Source organism: Telopea speciosissima, chromosome 5 (assembly GCF_018873765.1).
Source record: "Telopea speciosissima isolate NSW1024214 ecotype Mountain lineage chromosome 5, Tspe_v1, whole genome shotgun sequence".
Lineage (NCBI taxonomy): Eukaryota > Viridiplantae > Streptophyta > Magnoliopsida > Proteales > Proteaceae > Telopea > Telopea speciosissima.
The window spans coordinates 8936658-8963001 of NC_057920.1; the positions used below are offsets into that span (position 1 = coordinate 8936658).

At 40.4% G+C, this 26344-nt stretch overlaps 1 protein-coding gene across 3 annotated transcripts; it reads left to right on the forward strand.

Moving 5' to 3' along the window:
• The first annotated feature begins 54 nt into the window (after positions 1 to 54).
• On the forward strand, positions 55 to 24969 carry LOC122661228 (protein ESSENTIAL FOR POTEXVIRUS ACCUMULATION 1-like). Of its 3 annotated transcripts, none has more exons than XM_043856570.1 (10): positions 55 to 261; positions 5185 to 5273; positions 5463 to 6380; positions 6466 to 6586; positions 6839 to 6904; positions 7470 to 8294; positions 8451 to 11193; positions 23224 to 23414; positions 23709 to 23768; positions 24352 to 24969. In XM_043856570.1, exons 1-10 carry the CDS (start codon positions 192 to 194, stop codon positions 24732 to 24734), a joined length of 5466 nt encoding a protein of 1821 aa, XP_043712505.1. In that variant the 5' UTR covers positions 55 to 191; the 3' UTR covers positions 24735 to 24969. The 3 variants fall into 3 exon arrangements, with proteins under 3 accessions (XP_043712505.1, XP_043712506.1, XP_043712507.1); XM_043856571.1 differs by having other exon boundaries at positions 6842 to 6904; XM_043856572.1 differs by lacking the exon at positions 55 to 261 and adding an exon at positions 1400 to 1480 and having other exon boundaries at positions 5180 to 5273.
• The last annotated feature ends 1375 nt before the right edge of the window (positions 24970 to 26344 follow it).

Genomic DNA, 26344 nt, shown 5'->3' on the forward strand with positions numbered 1-26344 from the left:
ACGTAAGCCGATTGGTGATGTATTTTCATCTATCCGCTTTTATCCTTACTTACTTTGTCCCTAACTTATATTCCTCTCGGCCTTAGTTGCTTCTCATTCTCCCATCTCCGAACAAGCCGTCAAGATTCAAGAAGGAAAAAAAAGAAAGGGTTTGCTCTCTCGTTTCCAGGCTTAACTCTCCTTGATCAATCATGGCTGGCAAGAGCAATGCTGATACTCGTCATCACCTCTCTGTTAACACTCCCCCGCAGATCACCAAAGGTGATGTTCAAATTTGTCCTCTGTTCTTCCTTTTTTTTTTTTTTTTCCCCCTTTGGCCGCACTCGCGGAGCTCAATATTACTTCTCTGATTCTTATGCTGTCCTATATTTGCATGGAGTTTCAGATAAAAATCTATTTTTTTTTTGTTGTTCACATTAAACCCTAGCTCCTGAGTGAGATTTATCACCCATATTCTTTGCCCGGCTAACTATATAACTCTGATTCTTAAAATTTTCGTATTCTGAGGTTATCGAGTTGCAGTCTTATTTGGATTTTGGTATTATTCTTCAAAATTCATTTCTTAGAAGAGATTTTTTTATTCCTCTCACAAATTCAGTGTAAACTGAGAGGTATTGATTGCCTAATGTTCTTTTATCATTGTTTCATTTTTCCCTTATCCCTTGTTTTTCTTTTGACTATTTTATATAGTTTCCTCTTTGCATTTTTCTCTAGAAGTTTTTTATCGACCAACTTCTTCATTAGTGTGTTATGCACGCTCGGGTGTAATGGAGAATAACTGTCAGATTTCACTATATTAATCTGAGATGCCTTGTCAGATTTTCCCGACCAAGCCTCAAAATTTTAATATGCTGACATTCCATTATCAAGTTTGGCATTAATTTTTTTTTTTTTTGATTCATTCTTTCGTTCTCTATTCGTTTATATTAATTTTCTTCCCTAAATCAAGTAATAATTTTCTCCTAAAAGGAAAGCATGTCAAGTGGTATCCAACAGGAATCAATTATCTGTTTGGTCATGATCTCCTCCCCCCGCGCAGAACTCATAAACACACAGTGGGCTATACGGGGAAAATTTGATATTTCTCCTAAAAGGAAAGCATGTCAAGTGACAGGAAAATTGGAACAAAATGAAGTCTCTATTTATGCATGGATATAGAGTTTTTTATCTGTGGATTGTTGTCAAATGCTCTTCCTCAACACCTTGCCTAGCAGTTACTTTACTAAAGACCATCTATATTGATTACTTACAGTCCTTGTTTCATAATTACTGACTAGCTGAAGAACAGAAAAAATTGAGCTTAATTTGTTTTCTGTAAATGCTGTTGTGCTCCACTTGTTCCTTTCTTTGCAGACATGTTTACAGAAAATTGCTTAACTGATTCCTCCAGATTAGTTTATAGGTTCCATATTGTCAAATGAGATGTAGGATATTGGTTCCACTATTATCAATCCACTTTAATGATAAGGGCCTGTATGTTTACTACTATGTCTGAAAAGTTTACCCACTGGACGTGACACAGGCTTTTTCTTTGGGAAGAACCACCATTTTTTTGGAAGTTGAACATTTTTATGCGATATTGTACATTCATATAAGGGGAAAAGAACGCTACCTGGTCGTGTGGCCCGTGCTCCTGTGCCTAGACACAGAAGCGTGCAAAAGTACCGTGCTGCCCTCATGGAAAGGTGGAAATCCCGCCTAGGGCGATGCTTGCTCGCGCGCTCCCATTGGCCAGCGTGTGTGTGCAGGCTCTAGAAGCCCAGGCAGCGATCGATTTCCCTTTATATGAGTATTTGATTTCCATGTAGCACATAACCAATTATGTTTTCCTCTTATACTTCAAAAGTCTTTTCTGTGAAATGTCCTATTAATTTTCTTCTGTTATGAGAAGTTCCTGTTCTGGGGAAACATTGGTTTAAGTAGCATCTCTGATGTCCAATGCATTTCATACAGCCATTCTAATGGCTAAATGTTCCCTTCATCAGTTTCAATTGTTTACACATCCTTATTCCTTGCATTATGATATCTACTTCAAAAATTCCCTTTTCACTTTATTCAAATTGATGATAAACAGGCCTATATCATACTTGCCATTTTCAGAAAATATAAACAGTTCTATATCAAGGTATTACATTGATTGTCGATCAGGACATGGATAAGGAATATTGTAATGGTTAGTTTCTTGAAGTGCCAGATGTGTTGCCCCCAACAAGTTGAATTTCTGACACACCCATTTAGCAAATGTCCTGCATATGATGTCCATGTACTTGTAGATTTTTTTGGGTCTAAGCATTAAAGTTGTCCTTACTGATAAACAATTCTATATCATGGTTCTAATAGTGGAATCACATCGTCTGATCTGGATTTGGGTTAGTCATGACCAATTTGATACTGGTTCCTGAAACCATGGGCTGAATTTTCATCATTTCCACCAGGGATTGGCTGATAGCCTGATACTGATACCATTCTGATTCTGGATCCAATCTTCAGAACCTTGTCTTTTTTTTATGCCCCAATGGTGGACATGCGGTAGATAATCATGCACATTTCATACATCCCTCTCTAGATATTGAGATGGCCATGAACCAATGTAGTCATATGATCTCAGAGTTATTGACATTTCATTGATTCTATTTTTCTGTAGGGTGAATACTCTTCATGAGTCTCCCTGGAAAGGTTCAATTATCAAATGTTCGAACTAATCATTTTTATTTTTGTTTCCGGAAATCTCCTTGGTGTGGTACATTAAACACTGGTTCTGATCAAGTATATATGCATGAAATGTGTACAGCTTATTGCAAAATTATAGAATCATGATGCCTTAGTTCCTAGGCTCATGATGTTCATATTTTTTATGGAAGTGTATGACATTGAAAGGATGATATTAGGTTGCGTGATGTGCATGAAAAATATATAGATGGTTAATATTTTGATGTTGGAAAAAGAATTAAGATTTATTGCAAGTAATTTTCAGTCCCCCCAAGAAATGGTTGTAGTTGAAGTGTTGGCATACGCATGTTGGTACTACATATGTCTGTCATTGATGCATTGCAAAAATTTGGTACCCTTGTTGCATGACTTACTTTAGTCCTTATTTTTTGATAAATAATTAACATATAATGAAATGCTTAAGCAGTGCTTAAAAAATGGACCAGTCATTTTAAAATTCAGTCCTGGTGTTGGTACTCCTTTGTCCTGAATTGTCCAGAACAATTTAGGGACATGCTGGCTGTAAATAAACACGTTAAAAGAACAAAAAATCATTAAAATGAGCAAAAAACTGACTCACACTTTGTAGTTCCATTGATTTGATTTTTGAGGATAAGAAGAGTGACTTGGTTCAGATTGAAGGTTCTAAAAGAGCTAGGGGCAGGCCTAAAATGACCCTAGGAGAAGTGGTGAGGAAAGATGTGCATATCTTAGGTCTTGTTCCATGTATGACGTCAAATAGAGCTGTTTGCAGGGAAAGGATCCGCGTTGTTGACCCCGGTTACTGTGTATAAGACTGATTTGTTGTTGTTACAACTATGCTACACATGCATAATTTAGTTCCTTTTCTTTTCTTTTCATCTTTTTATTTTGTCTTTGCTAGGATCCATGTAGCTGACCCCATTTAGTTGGGTTAAGGTCGAGTTTTTGTTGTTGTTGTTGTAAACCTAAATGTGTCATGAATATTGAGCTGGTCTTTATTGTCTTCTTAGTAATGCATGTGGAGTTTCACATGCTAATTAGAATCTGTTCTTTTGTGTGTTATTTGTGTAAAGAAATTAAGTGTAGTTGACAGCAGTCATGGTATAGTAAAGGTCAGAATCTAAGGCTGTGTTTGGTATGCATTCTTGGAATAGATTCTGGGTTTAGAACGCATTTTAAAACCCGATTCTTTTCTATTTTCTCTCTTCAGAATGCATACCAAACACAGCCTAAATCTTCATGGTGGTGATACAGTTTATGCATGCATAATGTGGATTTATTACTGTGGTGTAGACTCACATAGTTTATGCACGTTTTAAATGGGCCTATTATTTCTTGAGTCTTGACAAGTTGAATGGGTCTTTTTTTTTTCCTGAGGTGTAGAAGGGAGCTAACTTAGGTATATCATTAGATATGTGAATTATTGTGGTGCAGATGTAGCTTACACAATTTGGACTGTCCTATTGCCCTTCTGGACCATCCCTAACCTATGGCTTAGCCGAAGTTTGTTATTGAATTAAGGAGTTACGAGGTGGTGCAGAGAATTATTAGGTTCTTCAGAACAAAATTTGCTTCTTGTTTTCCACAAAAAACATGCGACATTCATTTTGTAGCCTCTGGATCCGTTGACTCATCGCTCAGATTGCATCAATAGTTAAGTAGAGCATTAAGGGTGGGTCTTGGTGCAACGATAAGGTTGCTCCATTGTGACCAAGTGCTCATGGGTTCGAGTCTGGACTCTGGAAACAGCCTCTCTAGGGGGAAGTCATCAATGGAAGCGGGTAGCTTAGTTGGCAAGGTCCATGCCTTCACAATTAAGAGGTCATGAGTTCAATTCTCCCTGGGGTCTATCTATCCAAAAAAAAAAAAAGTGGTCTCCACTTCGGTGGTAAACTTCTTTGTGATCAAAGTAAGTTTAGCCTGGGGAGTTGGTCTGCTGGCTTGATTGACTGAGCCTGACTGCAGGCAACTTGTTGGCGTCTGCTTATGCATCATACCCTTGATGTGCCTCTACATTTGTTAGGTTCAAACTTAGCAATCCATCCTTGTTGAAAGGTACATGAAACTGTTCCAAGATCCAAATAATTACATTAGCATGGATGCTAGGTATTAACTCATTTCCCATAAAAGTTAACTGCCTTGTTATATTGATAGACTTCGGGAGTACCTTGTCATTGTACTATTGTTTTGGGCTGCACAAATCACCTTGGTATTTGCCATTGCCATGGTTATGGCCACTTACTCATGGTTTTGTCATCTTATAGATCAAAGTGTGTGGAACTTTATAGTAATGTGATCAGGATATTGAGGTGGAGTCAATTTTTATTATAGTCCAGTTGGTTCAACTCTTCTTAAATGCTAAGTTTCATAATTGCTGTTTGTTATTCAGACTAAATAATGTCTCATGAGTGTCACCTTTATCTTAGCAGCAATTATTTTGCTCTTTGTTTAATTAATGATTTTGTGTGTTCATTCTTCTGTTTGACTCTACAGAAATGCAAGGATTGGATAATGTCATCCCCCTTTCACCGCAGTGGCTTTTGCCAAAGCCTGGGGATGGTAAACCTGGAATGGTGACTGGGGTGAGTGATCTTAATTTCTCGTAGTCTATCCAAGTGTTTAACCTGCTTATCTCCAAACAAAGTTGTGGCAATGTAAATTGCCATACATTGAGATGCATATAAGACCAATCTAAATGCTTGTCCACCTTACAATGTGGAAATAACTTAATCTACTTCACAGTTTCTGCTTTCTGTTTGTTTATGGTACAGGAATCCAATTTCAGCCCAAGTCCAGGTCATACCAGCAGTGCAGATGCCTCAAAATCTTCAGGAAATGGTGAGGAAATCCAAGATAATGAGAAGAAAAGGGATGTTTATCGGCCAAGCTTGCTCGATGCAGAATCTGGTCGTAGGGACTGCTGGCGTGATGAAGAACGAGACACAGATTCCTCTATCCGCAGAGATCGTTGGAGGGAGGGAGATAAAGAGCTTGGTGATGCACGCAAAATGGACAGGTGGATGGATAACCCCTCCATTCGACACTCTGGGGAAGCACGCCGTGCCCCATCTGAGAAGTGGACCGATTCTAGTAACAGGGAAACTAGTTATGAACAACGCCGTGAGAGCAAATGGAACACACGTTGGGGGCCAGAAGATAAGGAGTCAGAAAGTTGGCGTGAGAAGTGGCTAGATTCTAGCAGAGATGGTGAAGTGCCTCGTGATAAAGGATTATCTCATCTGAACAATCATGGGAAAGATGACAAGGAGGGAGACTATTATAGGCCATGGCGATCTAACTCTTCCCAAAACCGAGGAAGGGCAGAGCCTCATTACCAAGCTCTGACACCTAACAAGCAGACTCCTACACTTGGTTATGGCAGGGGCCGAGGAGAAAATGCACTTCCGATCTTCTCTGTTGGTCGTGGTAAAGTTAGTTCTGGTGGAAGTGCTGTGAATAGCACTTCTGCCTATTCTCAGTCATTAGGTACTGTCTCAGATAAGGGTGAAAGTGCTCATGTGGAGTCTTCCCCTTTAAGTTATAGTAGGACGAAATTGCTTGATATATACAGGATGACTGATGTGCTTTCCTATGGAAAGCAGTTAGATGGATTTGTAGAAGTTCATTCTCTTACACAAGCAGAGCCATTAGAACCTCTGGCACTTTCCACACCTACTGTGGAGGAACTGGTATTCTGACACAATTTCATTTGCTGAAGTTTATGTTGTTATTTTTGGTTTTGGTTGGTCTAATTTTTTTTTGTTGCTTGAATAGGTTATCCTAAAGGGAATCGACAGGGGTGATATAGTGAGCAGTAATATTCCTCAGGTTTCTAAAGATGGTTCTGTTGGACGAAATTCAACTGATTTGGTGCAAACTAGACGAACGAAGCTTGGTATTGTACCCCTTCATGATACATCTGTAATATATCTACATATAGTCGGGGTGTACTTGGGGATCTGGCTTGTGTTATATTTTAAACAGTTCTGGCCTGAATTCTTTGGTAGCCAGCCTATTAGCACTCTAAATGTTGGATGCCAATATTATATGCTGCTGATTCCGGCCCACTTAACACCAATTATCAAGTTTGTACTTTGTAGTGAATTTGATTACCCAGATTATTTTAATTGATATATTTTCATTTTAGCAGGTAGTCGAGAAGATTTACCGTCTTCCATTGATGACTTCAAGGAGGATTCTGACAGTTCGAAAGGTGGGCATTTAAACTATAATGAGAGCATTTCTTATGAAAGGCATGTACACATATTCGGCTGACCCAAAGTTGGAAACAGTTGAGGATCCTCAGGCATACCTTGATAACATGTTTAGTCTAGAAGGTAGCAGTTCTATAAATTACAGTAATGCTATACCAAAAATCTTGGTATCTTCCACATATTGTATAAGCCATGGCGAGGATGGAGGTCGTCACTATTTGATGGGTGAGACCTTAGTAGTTGATAAGTAACTTTCACAAAGTCTTTGAACTAACCATGCCCAACTGGAAGGTCTATGTCTATGAAGGTGGTGGTTATGATCATCTAATTTGATTTTTTTAATTGAAAAATAAGACCGAGTCTTGTTGAATGCTGTGTCCTTGGCTTTCTCATTTTTCTTTAACATGTCGCACTAGAGTAGGACGATGAGCACTCCCTTCTCAGGAATACACAAGTTCTTCTTATGCATCATTTCCATTTGCTTTAACATGGATGCTTAACCATCACCACTTCAGTGAGTTTATTTTAACCAATTTTTTTTTTTCTTTCATTGTCTTTGTGCAGCTTTTAGGGAAGATGTTACTGCCACTAAGAAAGTTAATGAGCTGGCAGTTAGTAGGGAAATGAGTGCACATGGAAATTCCTCTGCTCATCCAGGCATTCCATGGAGATCGCAGTCAATAGGAGAGCGCTCACATTTACCATTGCATGATTGGAGAGATTTTCCTACTGAAGTTCGGTCAGCAACTTCTGAAATGGGCTGGTCACATTCACAAAAGGAGCAGGCTGCAGAACAGGAGATTGGTAAAACAGTTCCGCCTTCTTACTACAAGGATGAATCTAACTGGCAAGTTGGTGAGGGTTTTCTTTCCGATATTGGTCGTGACTCTGTTCTTAGAAGGCAATCATCTGAAGTCTTTGACAGGGAAAGGGAAAATCGGAAGGTTATGCTGCAGTCTTCTCCGGAGGAGTTATCCCTGTGTTATAAAGATCCACAAGGTGAAGTTCAGGGTCCTTTCTCTGGAAGTGACCTTATTGGGTGGTTTGAAGCCGGATATTTTAGCATAGACTTGCAAGTACGCCTTGCAAGTGCTTCTCCTGACACACCTTTCTCATTGCTTGGGGATGTTATGCCACACTTGCGAGCAAAAGCAAGGCCTCCACCAGGATTCAGTTCACCGAAACAGAATGAAAATACAGATACATTAAGTAGGCCAAAGTTCAGCAGTCTTGGAAAGCTTCATGCGGGTTCCAGTGAGATTGATATCATAAAAAATGAATCAAGGAGTAGACATGAATCTGGGACTGATGCTGAGAATAGGTTTTTGGAGTCACTGATGTCAGGTAACATGAGCAGTCCTGCACGAGAGAAGTTTGCTTTCCCAGAAGGTAGGTTGTGCGATGGGAATAGATTCTGTTTCAAGTTTGAGTAATTCTGTAATACAGCCTATTTTGCAGCTTGTGTTTTTATTCTTCATCAGATATTTGTACGCTTTTGTTATAAAGCGGCTTTTCTTACTCAAGTGGGTTTGTTTTGATTTGTAGGTCTGCAAGGGTATATTGGGAATAATTCTGGTGGAATGCCTCCAGTGGGAGTAGAAAGTGGTAATGACCTAAATTACCTCTTGGCACAGAGAATATCACTAGAGCGACAGAGGTCTCTTCCCAATGCTCACCCATATTGGCCTGGGAGAGATGCAGCATCCATGGTTCCCAAGGCAGAGCTTGTCCCTGACCCTTCTAGTCAGTTGAAACTCCCATCTTCGATGGTAGATGGCCATCATAAGATTCCTCATCTTCAGAATGTGGACTTAATGTCTGTACTACAAGGAGGTGCATCTGACAATTCTTCATCCTCTGTTAATGGAATTTCCAGTTGGTTAAATTTTCCTGTCCAGAGTGGCTTGGATGCACGCCAGGATAAGATTGACATGCATCATAATCAACAGTTCTCTGGCCAAACCGCATATGTGATGCAGCAACAGAGGATGCAACAACAGAATCAGCCATCTTTGCCAACTTTAATTGCTCAAAACATAGATCATCCTACTGGCATTGTAACCCCGGAAAAATTACTCACTTCTGGTCTCTCTCAAGATCCACAGATGCTAAGTATATTACAACAGCAGTATTTATTATCCCAACTTCAATTAAATCCGCAGGCACCTGTTCCCGCACAACTTTCACTGCTAGATAAGCTCATATTGCTTAAGCAGCAACAGAAACAGGAGCAGCAGCAGCAGCTATTGCGGCAGCAACATTTGCTTTCACAAGTTTTGTCTGAACATCAGCCCCATAATCACTTTCCTGAGCCATCTTATGGACATGTGGCAGCCGGAAATGCTTCTGTGGACCTTCGTGGGCTTCGTCCGCCACATGATATGTTTCAGAATAATTCACAGATGCCAGTTCCCAATCTGCAAGATAGTCACATGGCTAACTTTACTACTATGTCCTCGCAACTTCCACAGGATATTGCTTACAGTGTCGGTTCCGAAGCCTCTCCTCTACCTTTACCGCATCAAATTTTTGGTAATCCCACACATCCAAAGGGTTGGGGTGGTACTACACTTCCGGAAAGGATTGATGACATTCAGCAGGAGGATTCATTGTTGGTGCCAACTGTGGTGGATAGCTCACCCTCACTGGAAGTAATGGACAATACTTCACTTAAGCCTCCTACCCTACAGGAACACGTGCTTACTTTGGACAGTTGTGCTGATGTAGTTCAAGCTCAGTTGTCAGAAAGTACACCCACAAGTGGTGAACCTGTTGTAGAATGTACACCCGAAGCTATTTCGATCTCTATACCTCTAGCATCTCCAAAAATCCCTTCTAAGGCTCCACCAGGGGCTGACAAGGCTGAAACATCTGTTTGTGAACAAATGAATGATGTGAAGCCTCCGTCGGCTAGTCTTGTCGAGGAACTGCAAGGTCAAAATGAGCAATGTAAAATTGAGTCCCCAATTGTAAAAGAAGTTAAAAATGCTGAAGTACGTGAGGCAAAGAAGGCTTCAGAGAAGAAGTCCAGAAAGCAAAAATCTTCAAAGGCTCAATCCTCCGTGGACCAGTCAAAGGGAATATCCAAGGCATCTCCTACTCTGCCGTTGAAGCAATCTGAAACTGTGGGATTAGAGGCAAAATCTGACATGCACATGGATGTGGGAGAAGCAGTTTATGGCACATCACCAGTGACAACAGGAGTATCTACTTTTGAAACACTAGCTTCTCAACTTAATAAGAGCGCCTTAGCTGGTAGCATCTCTAGGAATGAAGTTTCATCTATAGAAGGCAAGGTTGAAACAAGAGAAGTCGAATCTGTTACAATGCATAGCACACAGGGACATTCAGGACAAAAAGCTTGGAAATCTGGTCCTGGTCTCAAAGCTAAGTCCCTTCTGGAAATTCAACAGGAAGAACAGCGGAAGGTTCAGATGGAGATGACTATCTCTGAGAATGCCACATCCGTCAACTCTATGAGCTCCTCAACCCCTTGGGCTGGGGTTGTTGCGAATGCAGAGCCTAAGATTGTTAGAGATAGTCATCAAGATGCAGTTAGTGCACATACTATCACTGGAAAAGCTGAAAGTTCTGTCAACCCAGTGAGCAAAAAGAGCCAGTTACATGACCTATTGGCCGAAGAAGTTTTGGCAAAGTCTAATGAAAGAATTACGGAGGTTTCTGTCAATGTCTCTAATCTGCCAGTCAGTATCCAAGCAGATCTGATTGTTGACAATGATGATTTCATCGAGGCAAAAGACACTAAAAAGAGCCGCAAAAAGTCTGCGAAGGGTAAGGGTATGGCTGCTAAGGCTTCAACACCCATTGCTTCTGCTGATATGCCGATTGCATCAAGTCCTATTGAGAAAGCAAAGAGTTCTCGTCAGGTACAGCAGGAGAAGGATGCGTTACCCACTCCACCGTCAGGTCCATCCTTGGGAGATTTTGTGATCTGGAAGGGGGAGGCTGCAAATCCTTTGCCTGCCCCGGCCTGGTCGACTGACTCAGGGAAGCTAACTAAGCCAACATCACTAAGGGACATCCTAAAGGAACAGGAGAAAAAGTTTTCCTCAGTCCAGAACCAAATCCAAATCCCATCTCCCCAGAAAGTGCAATCAACCCGCAACACCCGTGGAAGTGGCTCTTCATGGCCAGTCTCTGGGTCATCTCCATCTAAGGCTGCGTCTCCAATTCAAATCAATTCCCTTGCTTCTGTCCATTCAAAATCTAAGGCAGAGGATGATTTGTTCTGGGGTCCACTGGATCAATCAAAACAAGAAGCGAAACAGTATGTTTCTGATGATACCTTTTTCTTTATTTTTATATTAATATCTTGCAGTTAATTCTTTTTTTTTTTTTTGTGATTATTATAATTTATCTGTGGTCTATTATTTTGTGCATGTTGCTTATTGTTTCGTATTCTTTCATCACTCCATCAAATTTCTATAAGCTTTAATCCACATGCAATGTTTCTTTCATTTACAGATTATAAGCTTGTTTAGCTTGAGGTTAGTAGGTTACTGGAAAGCAATTTTAGGATATTTAAGATTTATTTCTATATTGGGATTAACAAGCTTTTATTTTTATTGGGTAGATTAAATAGGAGATTTGCTTGAGTTAGTTTCCTATTCTGGATATAGTTGTTTTAGTAGGTAGGAGTCTTTTCTTATTTATATGGCATGTACTGTGATGGAGTTTCTGAATTGAATAATGGAATATTGAGTTTTTGTTTTAGTTGAAGCCTGTGTGGCCTAGGGCAGCTTGGATGTTGTTCCTTCTGCTCCCCCACTCTCTTTCTTTCTCCTTTCCTTCTCAGGTACGTTATCCTTTCTTCTCCCCTGCAGTTCCATATTCTTTCTTTCTCCCTTTCTTCTTCTACATCTTCCTAATCCTCTTCTCTCCTTGCCCCTTACCTGTTATCCTTTGCTGTTTTCCTTTTCTGTTCTCTGCTTGCATATACTGCGTGGCTGAGAAACAAACTTCAAAGCCCTGCAGCCTCTCGATGATTTGGACTGATCTTTTAGGGTTTGCTAGCATACCCCTACCCCTTATCTGTCCTTAAGGACCCCCTTTGTGGTGAGTTGCAAACCAGCAACTACAGATGGTTGTTGCCTTGCCATCTAGATCTGATTTCAGAGGTTCGATTCTCTTCACTTGCTGTTTCGGTAACTCCTTGGTTGCATTCGATAGATTGTTGAGTTGGAGTCTCCCCTAAAATCTCAAGAGGATTGGATCTCCATCGGCTGAGTTCTATCAACCACAAGGGCTTCTCCTTCGCTGCACAGGTCGTTAGTTTGCTGTGTAGAGGTTGAAGACAACCTCAACCTCAAATCGTAAGTTAATTTAAAGACCTTATTTCTGTTTTCTGAAAATACCCTTTCCTTCTCCTTTTATTAGTAATGCTTGGTTGAAGAAAGCCTCAAACTTAAATCGTCCTCGCTCTGCAATCGCTCTCGCTGCTGACAACTTGTCAGCGTTTTCCTTTTACTTAGCGAAGGCACAGGCGTATCTACCCTCATCCCCTTCCCTTTATCTCTAAGACTGTCACTTCCGCTTCGGCTCACAAGGACGAAGGAAACCGACGACCTGCATCCTTGCCTTGTCGGATTTCGGTAGACCTCTTGCCCTAACTCTGGTGGTTGTAGTCGATGGTCTACAGAGGTAGTTCCTGCCCTTAACTGACCTGCGCCAAGCACCAGATCTACGCCAAAGATAGACCCATCAGCAGGGAACAACAGAGGACACCAGATCTGAGATGGATTGTTTCGATGATTCAATCTACTATGCCTGGCACTCTGCACTCTCTGAACTTCGGCGGCGTCCCTGGATCTGTGTACCCTGCGAACTGCTTCGTTGCGCTACATAGATCTCCTCTGTTACTGTGGCCGGCGGTCATTGGGTTACGATTTGGCTCCGTGCAGCTCCTATTCTTGTATGTAGGCAGCATCTGTTCATCTGGGTACAAGTTTGTTTACGTTTTGCAGAAGGTTTCAGCAGGTTGTTCCTGCTGCCTCAGAGGCTGTTATGACTTGGTGGTTGAACCGTCACGAACAGAGTGCCCCCGTGTAGTAAGGGATACTCCCTCTACCACTCTTCCAACTATTTATTTAGTAGTCTTTAGCTCTTGTTTCGTGTTTCTACATCTTATCCTCTTGTGCTCTAGCTTTCATCGGCTTTTATTTTTGCCTTATTTAACCTCATCTTTATAATATTTCTGTTTATTGGTAATGCTGATTGGCTGACCCTGATTGGTAATTTTGTTTGACACTTCGCATTATTGTTTATTGATCTCCCTGATTGTTGGGTTTAATGCACGTTGCTCTGCCTGAGTTGGTTCACATGTTAAATGATTAGATCCTTTTTTCATCCTGTTATGTGCCTTTTTTAAATGGGGGTGTCGTAACCAGACTTTTTTGCCCTCCATAAAGTGAGACGGAAATATAATAAGATACCTAATGATGTACTTTCACACGGAGGATAGAGAGGGAGAGAGAAAATCCCCCGTCGTTGCCCGTCCGGCTGTCCCCCCCTCTTCCGTCCCCCGTCCCTATCCCTGTGCAACTGCACTTCCCCGCTGCCTCCTTGCCTGTTCTATTTGGTGAGTTATAGCAAACAGCGAGAACGCTTAACTCGCAGGTGCTGCATAGTACATATGAACCCTTTTGTCTTATGCACATGGTTCACGTTAGTGCGATCTGATGCGCACACACACAATGCACCACTGTTTTGATTTCCTCCTAAAAATACCAGAAACCATGCAAATGAAGCAAAAGTTTCCACCAGCCCAGTAAACCGTGAATGCTGATATTGGTTTCTTTTTTCTGATGTCATTTCTTCATTGTTGAGTTGGTGTTTCGCAGTCTGCAACAGAGACTTTCTACTGTGCTTGTGGATCTGAAGGGTGACGATGCGTTTAGAGTTTAATTGGGATGGCTAAATCATTCTTCAAAAGCAAAAGTGTGGGACTTGCTATTCTGAAGGCTTAGTACTTCTGATTAAGGAATTTGTGCAGAGATAGAGAGCTGCTGGAAGGGAGGGTTGGGGGAGATGAGAGGGAGGTGAGAAGGAGGGGGATGGAAATCGTTGACGGTGAAGAAGGGTAGAGCGAAAGGGAGAGGGAAGAGGAGGGAGAATTACAAAAAGAGCCCCTACCTCAAAAAGTCGGTAAGCAATGTTTGGTGGACAAACATAGTTGTCAAGGCGTTGCCTAGGCGGATCTATAGGGGCCTTGGCGACTATTGCCATAGTGCAGGGTGCCTTGCACTGGTTTAATTGGTATCAGACCAGGTTTTGGCACTTATTTATGCCAAATATCATTTTAGTAAATATTTTTGTAAAAACGTTTACTTTAAGATATTATTCAAAAATAAGCAAATACCCCCTATTTGATTCAATAAAAATAGTTAAAAAATAAAATTCCAAAAGAATAAAAGTCAACCCCCCCAGTTCAAGAACAAAAACTGGATTTTTGGCGGTAGATGAAATTTTCAATTTTGTAATGATTGGTTTTTCTCAAATCTAAAAATTCCATAAATCTTAATATGGTAAAACATTGCTAAAATCCCAAAGTGCGGTAAAATATTCATTTGTTTTGATATCTAAAAAAATATTTACATTCAGAGCGATTTTGACAGCATCCGCACACACCAAGTAAGGTTTGATCGGAACATAACTCCTTCAATATAAATTAGATTTAAGCAATCTTGGATTGGTTGGAAAGCTGGTTTTGTGTTTAACCTAATACAAAATGTCTCATTTGAAAATAAAATCATTTGATCAGTCAAACTTCTTAGAGAACAAGAACATTTATTCTAAATCAAGAGCAATTTAATTACTTATTGTTAAGATCATATTTTCTAAGAACAGTATAAACCAAATTTATGTTTTGATTGTTTCAAACTTCCAGTAGCTACTTCTTCAGTTCTGCTCTCTTCTATTCTATGTTGATTTTTGATGACTTTATGTGGCTTAATATTGATTTTTGACTACTTGATGTGACTTAATGTTGATTTTTTATGTTTTGATGTTGCATAATGTTGGTTTTTTTAGGACTTGATGTGGCTTAATGTTGATTTTTATGATATAAGGTACATATTGTAGCATACTAAATAATGTTAGAAAAGAGGGGAAATAAAAAATAACACTTGGGCGTGTTGCCTAGGTGGGCGCTTTATCACCTAAGTGCTTAGACACCCCTCTACCACCTTAGGTTGCCTTGCCGCCTTGATAACTGTGGACAAATAAGTCCGGTTACACTAATGTATTGTAACTAGGTTGGTTACAGACTGCTTTACCCTTTTAAATATTATATACATGGGTTGTGGAAGATGAGAGGGAGGGGAGGAGGGGGATGGAAGTCGTTGACGGTGAAGAAGGGTAGAGCGAAAGGGATAGGGAAGAGGAGGCGGAATTACAAAAAGAGTCCTCACCTCAAAAAGTCGGTATGCAATGTGAGGTGGACAAATAAGTCCGGTTACCCTAATGTATTGTAACCAGGTTGTTGGTTACAGACTACTTTACCCTTTTAAATATTATATATATGTGCCATTTTTCATCTTGGTATGTAGTATCTTTTATTTCATAGTATATGTGTTAGACCTGACGTCGTGCACTATTGGGTTTTAGAACCTTCTCACTTTATTAGTTTTTATCGTCTCAGGTTTATGTATCCTTTTCTATATCAATGTACTTGAGGGGGGCCCTTCATATTTAGTTTGTTTGTTTTTTTGTATAGTATACATTTTTACGGGAAAAGAACACTAACCGGTCGCGTGGTTCCTGCACCTAGACACAGGATTGTGTGAAATTACCGCTCAACCCCTAGTGAACATGAAAATTTTATCTAGTCAAATGCTCTTGCAAACGCTCTTATTGGCCCTCATGCTAGTGTAGACGCTACACGGCCAGTTAGCGTTCTATTGCCTATATATATTTTTTTGGTGCGTCAGCTCGGCAGCCCACACCATATTATATTTTTTCAATCTTCTTTTGCATTGATCCCTTTCTAAGTGTTTTATTATTATTTATGTTTCCCAAGGTCAGCATTTATGCGACCTCATGCTAGGGCGTCCCCTGTAAGCGACGTGCTGCATTGGAGCCCTATGTGGTGACAGGTAGTCATGGGCTCTCGTACCGTGGTCATGTGCGGGTTAAGAAGGTGCTTATAAGCGCAAGATTAAATTAGCTTCTTGGAACATTGGTTCCTTAACGGGAAAGAGCCTAGAATTGCTTGATGTGATGAGGAGAAGAAGGATTAATATTGTATGTATTCAAGAGACTAGATGGAAGGGTAAGAAAGCGAAGGAGTTGGACGACTTTAAACTATGGTATACAAGGGAGCAAAGTAATAGAAATTGAGTGGGGATAGTAGTGGATAAAGCTCTAAAGATGATGTAGTGGATGCATGGTACAAGATCTCAGGGAGATCTCGGAAATATCTCAGTTTTGTGGCCCGGCGAGTCGAGACCACATGTGCTATAGAAAACATGCAAGATCTCGGTTTCGAATCGGGATCTTGATTCATTTTTCAACTTTGATTCGACTCAGTCGAATTAGACCAAGTCACATGGGTTTTATACCCTATTTCGACAAAATTTCACTATTTCTCGCTCTGTTCTGCCTCTCTCGCCCTACTGTGAAGGAAAAACCCCTCCAAGTGTGGGTTTTGGTGATTCTTTTTGGCAAATCTAACATCAACTTAAGATTGAAGCTTCAACATCAAGAGAGGGAGCTACATTTTAAAAAACCGTGTATGATTATGACTATGTGCCTAATGCATTAAATGCTTTATTCGTTGATTTTTTTAATTCCTAATTCTTAATTTCGTTGTTTTACACCTCTACTTCAATTGTATATGTTCTAAATATTCTGGGGAATAGCTTAGGGTAGAGCTCACCTATAGTGTAGACTACCAACCTAGGGTTGATGCAGGTTCATCATAGAAATTGGCTTATTTCTTTAGAAATAGGCCTAGGGTTGGGTTATATACATGTTGGGCTTATGTTCCCAAGGGTTTTCTATGTATTAGGCCACTTTAATTAGCCTAAACTAGGGGTATATAGGTTACATACGGGATTAGCCCAATACTTAGTTTATTTTTATGTTTTTTAATTGAACCGGTTCAAATTGGTTGCATCCAATTGGTTCAATTAAAGTGATCATGTGACTTGGTTAAGTGGTCATGTGATGTAAGTTGGGCTGGATTTGGACTCTACAAGTCCAGCCATGTTTTGAGTCTATTTCTTTTAGTATTTTAGTTTCCTAGTTAGTTTAAGTTACCTAATAGGTTAAGGATTGAGTTAGGCCTTTCCTTTTTAATGTAGGAGTCTAATTTTGAGTCTTTTATATAAGGTTGTAAGGGGGCCAAGTATTGAATACGAATTTTGATTAATAAAACTCAGCTTTATGCTTGCTGCCTTTGTTGCTGCTATTGCTCCCTTGTGTGAGTGTTGTCTTGTGGATTTCAAGGTGCCAGGGTGAGTGGACTCTCACGACTCCTTGCGTCTGTCCAGTACCGGGAGGTTCTTCTTCATCTTTAATCGAGCTTCTTCAAGCTGTTGCTGTTGCCTTTGAAGGAGATCAAACCAGTAAGTAATTTTAATTTCCTGCATATATCCTCCCCCTCTTCATCCTCTAACCTAATCCATCATTTCTTATCGAGCCAATCAGATCACTACAACCAGCCTTCCATCCCCTCCATTAAACCTGCAACTATTCCTTCGAATTTTAGCTTGATCCCCAAGCATTCACCTTTCAACCATCAAATCTGTGCCAAACTTCCAGCATACAACCCCCACACTTCTCCCTATGCTTGATCCTAAACCCAGCTCATAACTCCTACTCTATCCCCTCCATTCCTCCACGCCATTAAAATCCAAAACCTGCAACTCAATTGTCCAGAATTGCAGAATTTTAAAATCTCCCCAAATCCTACTATTTATATGCCATAAAAGCACCCTAGACCTGCATATTAAAGTCATATAAGACCCATCCCAAATTCCCATCCTAAACCCTAAAATTAACCTAAAACCTAGTGCTGTCCATTCGAACCAGCAACCCCCTTTGCTATTGATCCTGTTATCTGGCTCCTAGTAGGTCTCCTACCTATCTAGGACTACATTATTTGGTATCAGAGCTATGGCGGAGGAAAGCTCCAACCAAACCTCGAAAGACCCATCTTCCTCCGTTTTTAAGACCCGTGTTCGTCTACCCAATGGGAGCACAGCCATATTAATTGTTGATGAGAGGCGACCTAACGACATTATTTCATAATCCGTGGTGGATATGTTGTCCCAATCAGGAGATATTCTCATTATGCCTACAGGTCAAGTCTTTGTTGAATTTGGGTGTTCATACTCTGACGGTGCTTGGTGTAAGCGGTTACCATCTCCAAGGAGCGTTATTGCAGTAGGTTGTCATTGGTTGGACGAGCGACAAGGTTGGATTGAACCTGAAAACAACGCGTGTGTCCTACCTGATCGACACCGTCTATACCATTTGTTTACTCTAAAAGGGTTACAACCAAAGGTGACCACATTGACTGTATAGCCACAGGGACTGTCGAACATGTCAACTCAAACACAAGTGGCATCGACTGTGTTTGAAGTTTCACCAATGGCAGATGTACCAACAGAAGATTCTACTAAGGCAGTTTGTGTTGAAGAGATTCAAGAACCGATAGCTAAAGAAATTCAAGTAGACCAAGCTGCACCAGTAGTTGAGATCATAATTGAGAAGCTCGGCCATCAAATTGATGTGGAGGTCCAAAACACAATTGTAGAAGATTTTACTGAAGAGGTATACATTGAAGAGAACAAAGTAGACAAAGCTGAAACAGTACAAGATGAAAAGTTAATTGAGAGCATTCCAAAGGAAAACAATGACCTTCAAGATGCTGTTCTTGAAGAGGTGGAGCTTGTGTCTCATGCATTAGATGAGAAGGTTGCTAACACTGAAGGCTCTATGGATGAGACATTGACAGTTGCTACTGATTCAAAGAAAGAACACATAGAGTTTGTTATGCCACCATGGTTTTTCGAAAAGCAAGCTCTACGCATTGAAGACTTTATCCCCAATGTTCTTGGCTCATCGAAATTTTGTTTGGGCATGGTCAAAACTGCTGATCACATGTTGATTCCTCCCCATCACTGCAAAATTCGAGGACGAATTTTTTCAAGTTGGGGAGAGTTGATGCAGATTCATCATAGAAATTGGCTTATTTCTTTAGAAATAGGCCTAGAGTTGGGTTATATACATGTTGGGCCTTTGTTCCCTAGGGTTTTCTATGTATTAGGCCACTTTAATGAGCCTAAACTAGGGGTATATAGGTTGCATACGGGATTAGCCCAATACTTAGTTTATTTGTATGTTTTTTAACTGAACCGGTTCAAATTGGTTGCATCCAATTGGTTCAATTTAAGTGATTATGTGACTTGGTTAAGTGGTCATGTGATGTAAGTTGGGCTGGATTATGACTCTATAATTCCAGCCATGTTTTGAATCTATTTCTTTTAGTATTTTAGTTTCCTAGTTAGTTTAAGTTACCTAATAGGTTAAGGATTGGGTTAGGCTTTTCCTTTTTAGTGTAGGAGTCTAATTTTGAGTCTTTTATATAAGGTTGTAAGGGGGCCAAGTATTGAATACGAATTTTGATTAATAAAACTCAGCTTTATGCTTGTTGCCTTTGTTGTTGCTATTGCTCCCTTGTGTGAGTGTTGCTTTGTGGATCTCAAGGTGCTAGGGTGAGTGGACTCTCACGACTCCTTGCGTGTATCTAGTACCGGGAGGTTCTTCTTCTTCTTCAATCGAGCTTCTTCAAGCTGCTGGTGCTGCCTTTGAAGGAGATCAAACCAGTAAGTAATTTTAGATTCCTGCATATATCCTTCCCTCTTCATCCTCTAATCTAATCCATCCTTTCTTATCGACCCAATCAGATCACTACAACCAGCCTTCCATCCCCTCCATTAAACCTGCAACTATTCCTTCGAATTTTAGCTTGATCCCCAAGCATTTACCTTCCAACCATCAAATCTGTGCCAAACTCCCAGCATACAACCCCCACACTTCTCCCTACGCTCGATCCTAAATCCAGCCCATAACTCCCACTTTATCCTCTCCGTTCCTCCACTCCATTAAAACCCAAAACCTGCAACTCAATTGTCCAGAATTTCAGAATTTTAAAACCTTCCCAAATCCTATTATTTATATGCCATAAAAGCACCCTAGACCTGCATATTAAAGCCATATAAGACCCATTCCCAAATTCCCATCCTAAACCCTAGAATTAACCTAAAACCTATTGCTGTCCATTCGAACCAGCAACCCCTTTTGCTATTGATCTTGTTATTTGGCTCCTAGTAGTTCCTACCTATCTAGGACTACATTAAGGGTCCAAAGTCAAAGTACCATTTTGGGTTTGAATTTGTAAAAACTAATGTTTCCATTGTGTTTAGAAGGCCTAAAATAGGGTTGATGTCAAGTTTCAGGACCTATCTTGGCCATATGGCCACCGTAACCCACCATCGAATCATGAAGGGAAAAAATAAATCAACTCATCGAGATCTCGGCAGAACTCGGTTTCGTGGCTGGGCGAAATCATGCACAAAACTTAGTCCTAAGACCTTGAGTGGATGTTAAATGACTTGAAGATTGAATTATATCCATCAAACTTGTGTCTGAGAAAGAAGTAGTCAATTTTATCAGTGCATACGCAACCCAAGTTGGATTGTACGACGGCAGCAAGTTACAATTCTGGGAATACTTGGATGGAGTAGTGCAAGATATTAGTCAAGGAGAAAAGATTATTATAGGGGGTGATCTGAATGGACATGTAGGCATGTAGGGAGAGATCATGGAGGGCCTAGAGGCTATGAAATTATGCGTGGAGGTTATGGAGTGGCTTATGCTCTATCCATTGTAAACACCTAGTTTAAAAAGATAGAGGAGCATTTAGTCACCCACAGAAGTGGACATCATGTTAGCCAAATGACTTTCTTCCTAACAAGAATGTCTGACAGATTTTCTTGTAAGGATTGCAAAGTTATTCCAAGGAAGAGCTTAACCACTCACCTTGGTTTGGTTGTCATGGATATGTATCTAGCCGCGTAGGATCGTAAGATAGGGGAGCCTATCTGCCCTAAGGTAAGATGATGGAACTTGAGAGGAGACTCCCCGAAGTCATTTACTGACAAAGTGGTCAAACTAGGAAAGTGGGACTTGGAGAGAGAGACTAATTTGATGTGGAACGAGATGTCTACATGTATTAAAAAGGTGGCTAAAGAGGTCCTAGGGGAATCGAAGGAAAACATCATATTCTCTTAGGGAGATTTGGTGGTGGGATGACAAGGTCCAAACAACCATTAAGGCTAAGAAAGCTAGTTTCAAGGCTTGGCAAAAGACTATGGATGTAGAATATCTAAAAAGGTATAAATCTACTAGAAATGAAGCTAAGAAGATTGCAGGGAAAGCAAGGGCGAAGAAATATGAAGATCTCTATAACAATCTAAACACCAAGGAAGTGGAAAAAACTATCTATAAGCTAGCTAGAATGAGGGAAAAGATGAGTAGAGATTTCGACGAGGTTAGATGTGTTAAAAGTGTTGATGGTAGAATCTTAGTAAAGGATGAGAACATTGAGGAGAGATGGAATGGTTATATTTACAACCTACTTAATGAAACCAATCCGAGTTATAGTGATTTGGAAGAAGACATTACGCATCTAGACATTTGTCGAAGCTATATATGTAAAATTATGGTTTCTAAAGTAAAAGAAGAACTTAGAAAGATGAAAATAGCCAAGACTCCAGGCCCAGATGGGGTCCCTATAGAAGTGTGGAAGAGCTTAGGAATATGTGGCTTATTTTGGCTTACCAAGTTGTTTAATTAGATTATGTGCACTAGGAGAATGCCAGATGAATGGAGAAAAAACATTGTGGTACCGATTTACAAAAAATAAAGGCGATATCTAATGCTATAACAACTAGAGGTTAAAATTGTTGATGGTAGAATCCTAGTAAAGGATGAGAACATCGAGGAGAGATGGAATGGTTATATCTACAACCTACTTAATGAAACCAATCCGAGTTATAGTAATTTGGAAGAAGACATTACGCATCTAGACATTTGTCGAAGCTTTATATGTAAAATTATGGTTTCTAAAGTAAAAGAAGAACTTAGAAAGATGAAAATAGCCAAGACTCCAGGCCCAGATGGGGTCCCTATAGAAGTGTGGAAGAGCTTAGGAATCTGTGGCTTATTTTGGCTAACCAAGTTGTTTAATTAGATTATGTGCACTGGGAGAATGCCAGATGAATGGAGAAAACACATTGTGGTACCGATTTACAAAAAATAAAGGCGATATCCAATGCTGTAACAACTATAGAGGTGTAAAACTAATGAATCATATCATGAAATTATGGGAGAGGGTTATTGAAACACAACTGAGAAAGCAAACCACTATTTCAGAGAACCAATTTGGTTTTATGGTAGGTAGATCCACAACAAAAGCGAAGCGATATACCTACTAAGGAGACTCAGGGAAATATTTAGAGAGGGTCAAAAGGATCGCCATATGGTTTTTATTGACATAGAAAAAGCTTATGACAGAGTTACTAGAGATTTAATCTGGCCTGTGCTAGGGAAGAGAAGGGTCAAGTAAATATGTGGACATAATTAAAGATATGTATGATGGCGTTGTGACTAATGTAAGAACCATGGGGGGGGGTCAAGGTAGTGAATTCCCAATTACAGTTGCGTTACATCAAAGAGCAGCATTAAGCCCTTATTTGTTTGCGCTTATCTTGGATGAGTTAACCAGAGACATCCAAGATGAGATTCCTTGGTTCATGCTGTTTGCTGATGACATTGTTTTAGCGGATGAGACAAAAGTTGGAATCAACGCCAAACTGGAGTTATGGAGATCGACATTGGAATCAAAAGGTTTTAAGATAAGTAGAATGAAGATGGAGTATATGGTGTTTAACTTTAGTAACTTTGGGAAGGATAATGAGGGGGTGGAAGTTGATGAGATAAAGATTCCATGAAGTGACCATTTTTGGTATCTAGGATCAATTATCAGTAAGGTGATATAAAAGATGATGCCTCAAAGAGAATTAAAGTATGATGGATGAGGACTTGAGTTGAGTTTTTTACGGATCAGAACTTGGGTTGAGTTTCTTTTATTTCTGTTTGGTTTAATTAGAGTTTGTGCTTTCATGTGCATTTTGTGTTTATTTGATGTAATTTTCATTAAATGAACACAAAGAATTAAAGTATGTTCTTTTTTCATTAGTCTATTTAATGTAATTTTCATTATAAGCAGGTCAGATTTTCCATCTCTTGCAAAGCAGAGCGGTTGGGGATCCAAAGCCACAGCTGTAAAAGGGACTGTAGCAGGATCCACAAGTCGGCAAAAGTCCACAGGAAGCAGATCAACTGATTATTCTGTTTCCTCTTCTGCTGTTTCCCAGTCCTTGCTAAGAGGAAAGCGGGACACAATATCCAAACAGTCAGGTGAGCCTCTCCCTCCTTTCCCCTGCAAATGTTGTGTTTTTTTTTGTTTTTGGGGGAAGAGTTTTCCTGTCTGGGAGCTTGGCCCCAGTGCCAGGCTGCTAGCGGGGGGCCAATGGGAGTGCGCCAGGAAGCATCAATGAGGAGTGGATTTCCAACTTTCATGTGGGCGAGGTGGTCATTTCACCCATCCTCTGTCTGGGCACTGGAGCTACACTCCCAGACAAATCATTTTCCCTAATTTTTTTTTATAAATTTTGGACTTTTAACTGATCTTTAAATGTTAATGTTTTGCAGAGGCCATGGACTTCAGAGATTGGTGTGAAAGTGAATCTGTGAGGCTTACTGGGACAAAGGGTACTTAATTGCTACTCCATGGTTTGCATTATCTTTTTTTTTTTTTGTTTTCAAATATTTGCGTTTTGACGAATTTTCAAATTCCCCCTTCTTGGAATAGATAAGTTCAATATGTCCTTTTTCTGCTTTGTGTGTGTGTGTACACTCACGTGTGTTTTAGTTCTTCGCTCTTAAGGTCTTATTTTGATCCAAAATCATGTCCGGTCAGCCAAACCTGATCATGTCCAAGGCAGAATAATTTCCTATGATCCCTTGCTTCCCCTCTCTCAGGGAAGTTGGATGCTACCTTCATTTGCCTTTTTGGCTCATTGAGTTTAATTGGAATTTGGAAGTCCATAGTATCCTGCACTGGACTGCAGGAGGCTGACACATGGATTTTCATTAGATCTTCGAGGATGACAAAGTGATGGAAAATTCCAGTTAACCATGGCCATATAGATGGGGAGGGGTTAGAAGCTTTGGTTGTCGAGTTAATTTTGTTGCCTAAGATCTGATATTTGGGTTTTGTACCTTGATTTTTTCTGCTCATATATTTCATAGTCATGACTTGATTATAAGTTTTCTTGGTCCTCTGGTTCCCCAGATACAAGTTTCCTGGAATTTTGTCTAAAGCAGTCAACATCGGAGGCTGAGACACTTCTGATAGAGAATCTTGCCTCATTTGATCCTGATCATGAGTTCATTGACAAGTTTCTCAACTACAAGGAGCTGTTGTCAGCTGATGTGATTGAGATTGCCTTCCGATCTCGGAACGATCGAAGGTTGGATGGTTTTGGTGTTGGAGATGTAAATACAGAGAGTGCAGGTGCTGGGGACTTTGATTCAGACATGGCAGCGGATGGGTCTACCAAGTCAGGAGGCAAGAAGAAGGGAAAGAAAGGGAAGAAGGTGAGCTCAGCGGTTCTGGGGTTCAATGTTGTTAGTAATCGCATCATGATGGGTGAGATTCAAACTCTGGAGGATTAGGAGAGGTTTGAAGGCAAAGTTGTAAATACATTTGTCTGAAGGACACTTTGTAAATGTTGTTTTAGGATTTTTTTAACCTCCCCCCCTCTTCTATAGAGTAGCAGCAGCAGGCAGCACGAGTGTCAGCTGAAGCGGTTTTGTGGAGTAATTAATATTTAAGCGGTAGAGCCCCTGTGATTTACTTATTTTTAAGAGAAAGGCCTAGGCCAGGTTAATTTAAAATTCAAGGTAACCATGTGCTTGTTTCTTCTTTGATTCCTCAAACAAGTTTCAACATTCTTCGTTTTATTCCTTTCTCCCTTGAAGTATCAAATAGAATCTTAAGTACTAACCATGCAATTCACTGTTAATTTATTATTTCAGAACTATAAGTGTACTTGTGCATCTTTTTGTTGGAAACTAGTGCTCTCTTGAAGGCCTTTATGTTCGTGCCTATTCTCCCAATAACAAATGAATTCATGATGGTCTTTTGGGAAAGGAGATAGATATTCAGTGGGACTCTCAAGAGTTTGGTGAAAAGTTATGAAGGAAAAAAAGACATGGGCTATGCTTTTAACAGAATTTGTTGATTTTGTAGCATCACAACAACTCAGGAACAGGAAGAGCGCAGTGCATGACTGCCTGAGCTCGACGGATGGAGTCACCATAACTTTGTGGACAGTCTCACGGTATAGAACGGAGAAGACACATTGATGTGTCGGTCTCACTGAAAAAAAAAAGAGCTTGATGTCTTGGAGGTTGTGTGCCAGCTTCCAGATGACCCTTGAACAAAGACCAGAGTAAAAATATCGCCTGACCTTTAAGAGCTCCAGATCGTAACAAGCAAACAGCAGTCCATTCTACTTGAAGTGAAAGGGGCAAAAAAGTTAGATTATATCTTTTTCATCGACTTTGATTACAACAAGATTTTTTTTAATTAAATTAAAACACATTTTTTTTATGCCCGTATTATTTGACGAGGAGGGAGGTAACTTGTCTCTCCTCTTTGACAGTTACAACACAACAGCACAGAAGGTCATCAGGGCTTCTTACAACCTAACAGCTTCTAGGATTTGGCTCTTCTCCTACGAGCACCCCGTCCGGTGAATGCCCAGTGTGGCATCCAACTGCAGGGCTGCTCTACAAGTTCCATGTGTGCCTGGCCACACCCCAGTGCACATCTCGGCATGCGGAGAGGAGCCCCTGTTGGATTCCTCACTCGGCACTGACTAGGTGTAGTCGCTGGAGAGGAACCCGACCCTTCTACTTGATTGGAGAAACCAGGGATCTTCATCTCTTCCAGTACCCTGCCCGGCCCAGTTCCCCAGTTCCTCTAATAAGGGGGGGTTGAAATGACCACCCTAACTCTGTCCAAACACTCTGCCCAGGTGAGGTCCACCACCCCCTATTTTAGGAACTGGGGAACTAGGCCGGGCAGAGAACTGAAGGAGATAATTTTCCGAGAAGCTAGACACTCCCTGTTAGGTATGAAATTTAAGGATTGACAATGCATTTAAGAAAAAAAAAATTATTTTGGAGACTCATTTATCTGAATGTCATTGTGATTGTAACTTAAACTAATTAATCCATCCTCTGTGCTTTGGGCCTGAATTATATCTTTGACACCCAGC